This window comes from Monopterus albus, unplaced genomic scaffold (genome assembly GCF_001952655.1).
Source record: "Monopterus albus unplaced genomic scaffold, M_albus_1.0 scaffold79.1, whole genome shotgun sequence".
NCBI classification, from domain to species: domain Eukaryota; kingdom Metazoa; phylum Chordata; class Actinopteri; order Synbranchiformes; family Synbranchidae; genus Monopterus; species Monopterus albus.
This window is the reverse complement of record NW_018127959.1, coordinates 2,036,380-2,039,056: the sequence shown is the minus strand read 5'-3', so window position 1 is coordinate 2,039,056 and position 2,677 is coordinate 2,036,380. Positions and strand designations below refer to the sequence as shown.

At 40.6% G+C, this 2,677-nt stretch overlaps 1 protein-coding gene across 1 annotated transcript in view; it reads right to left on the bottom strand.

Moving 5' to 3' along the window:
• The window catches only part of marco (macrophage receptor with collagenous structure), a 15,675-nt gene that overhangs the window by 6,502 nt on the left and 6,496 nt on the right, over window positions 1-2,677 (bottom strand). The window contains exons 6-10 of the mRNA XM_020606488.1: window positions 2,471-2,560; window positions 1,354-1,380; window positions 844-930; window positions 398-442; window positions 188-268 (exon numbers count right to left, since the gene is read on the bottom strand). Coding sequence (XP_020462144.1) covers window positions 188-268; window positions 398-442; window positions 844-930; window positions 1,354-1,380; window positions 2,471-2,560 — 330 coding nt within the window. The remainder of the gene's footprint in view (window positions 1-187; window positions 269-397; window positions 443-843; window positions 931-1,353; window positions 1,381-2,470; window positions 2,561-2,677) is intronic.

The window sequence follows — 2,677 nt, the reverse complement described above, 5'->3', positions numbered from 1 at the left end:
TGAATGATGAAAATGAAAATGAATGAAATGTGCATATAAAACAAATACATGCAAAAATGATTAATGTTATTTATCATTACATGACTAGTTGATATACTGTAAGATATTTAATAAAGGTGAAATATTGGGCTTCTGTACTGGGATACATGTATTAGCCCAACCATACAGATGTAAGCATGCAGCTGACCTGGAGGTCCTGATGGACCAGAACGTCCAGGGTCTCCTTTTAGTCCTTGTAACCCAGGAGGACCTCGGACCCCAGAAGATCCTGGAGGTGCACAACAAATTAACAAAGATACATTAGGTATCTCACAAACTAGGACACTGCTACAGACACACACAAACACCCATACAGGTATACACATTCACATACACAGCATGCAACATTTTTAGGTACCTTTTTCACCAGGTGTCCCCGTGGAACCTTTTTCTCCACGAAGGCCTGCAAAGCACAGGGCACAGCTTCCATAAGTAAAACATTTTTGTTTGCAACTAGTTCAAATGTAATTCTTCACGACATAAAGTGAGATCTGTGTTAGCAGCTCTTTAAAGGGGGAGACCTACCACACCGACTCAGAGGCAAGGAAACGAATATATGAAATAACAAATGTCTTTCAGGATGTCACAGTCCCAGTCCTGTTATCCTGGCTTTGGTTGACTTACAGGACACCTTGTATGTTCATCGTGTTGATCATAAACCTGGCTACAGCATCTTCACTTGGCTTCTCTTTCTCCATTTACTATTTCTTTAAGAAATGTGACACAGAGTGTTTTGATTTTGTGTTAACAGGTCAGACTTCATAGTAGTGTCATGAAGTCTTCATCTGATGTCCAAATCTTTACCTAGGGCCCCAGGTTCTCCTTTCTCTCCCTTTGAACCTGGTCCTTGATTCCCAGGGGCTCCTGGGATCCCAGGGTGACCGCTGGGTCCTGTATTCACACACAGACACACACAAAGTCAGAGTTCAGAGTGAGGATTACAAACAACCAAGCAACTTTTTCTGGGGTGGGACACATTTATATTTCATTAATGCAAGCTGTGCAAACAGTTTCATTTTTCATAGAAAATAGCAGCATGTCAGCAATATGACAGGTGATGAACAAAAGTGTAACGAGGAAGAGAAAGTGAACTTTCATATTTGCAATCTGCTGATACATGTTTCCTTCTAGAAAGAGTTTAATCACTTTATGTTCCTGTTTCACTAGACCTGCAACATGTGATATCAGCAAAGGTCATGATTCTGTTTTAGCAAATGTAGTATCAGTTGGTATTTCTGTGAGTCAGTATGTATGCCGCACACACAATATGAGGAACATATATGCAGGATTCTCACACATGTAATGGAGGCTTACCAGCTGGTCCAGGGGGTCCAGGTGGGCCTACAACATTGAAACAGGTTTGAGTTGGGAGCTGGCATATAATGCAACATAACATATAATACAAAATAAAGGTGCCATGCTTTGCCCAAAAGTTCATTAATCTGTGGGCCCAGCTTTGTCCGGATGGCACAGTTTGTTTTTCATTCAGTCTGTCAGCTCTCAGCAAGGACGTCCCCATTAGCATTTGAGTTAATGTGGATAGGACACTCTTTATTTTGCAGCCCCATTTTGTGATTTAACCCCTGAAATGGATATTTACTAAGGATCTAGGGTTCATTTTTTGGCACTAAACAGTGAAACTGCCTTTGTTAAGATATTGCCGTTTTGCAGCTGGAAGGAGCAGAAGAAAAGTATCACCGCAGGAATTTCTAGGTTTGGTCTCATGCAGTCATGTATTTTGCAGACATTCCCATTCAGGGATGCAAAAATAAGGGAGGAGAGAATGTAAATGTATCCAAAATCCTTGGTACCTGATTTACCACCACTGTAACAGAGGGACCTGTGGCTACAATGTCATGACAAAGCATATGTCAAACTCAGCAGGGCAGCGATTAGTCATCTGAGACCTCATCAGAATTAAGAACATGATTGAGCGTGAGGGACTTTACAGGCTTTCAGGTTCACCTAAGTGTATTTTCAGGTTCACCATGCTTCACTTAACCTACTAGCCTTAAAAATGTAAGACAAACTGACTGGCAGACTGCATGATTGCAGCTCCAAAATATGTTGCTGACGTAGATTTTCTCAACCTTATGAAAGTTCATTTGCAGTAAACCCACTTTCTTCTGCTGTCCCTCTCGGTCCACCCCTGGGCAGTACAGACACATCCTTACTAGCTGAAGTGTGTTCATATTAACACAGCTACTCATTTACATCATTAGTCTTGGTAAATATGCCACTAAATTAAAAAACTGGGGTTCTGCAATATTTCCTGTGCCTGACGGTAATTTGTGGCAGGTTTAGTAAATATCCCTCTTAGTATTTTATTTTATTATTATCATTATTGTTTTTTTTGTTCAAAAAATTATATCAAGTACAGGTTTAAAAATAAAAAGTACATTATTCCACAAATAATCTGACTAAAACCCACCAATCTGACCAACAGCTCCTGGCTCTCCAGGTTTACCGTTGAGCCCAGTATCACCTTTTGGTCCTGGAGACCCAGCAACACCACTTTCACCTGGAAAGAAGCATATTGTTATGCAGGAATGTAGATGGATGGCATCTTCTGCTGCTCAGCACAATCACTGAAGCATGCTGAGTAATGAGAATGTCTTGTAAAAATTCAGTTCAATTT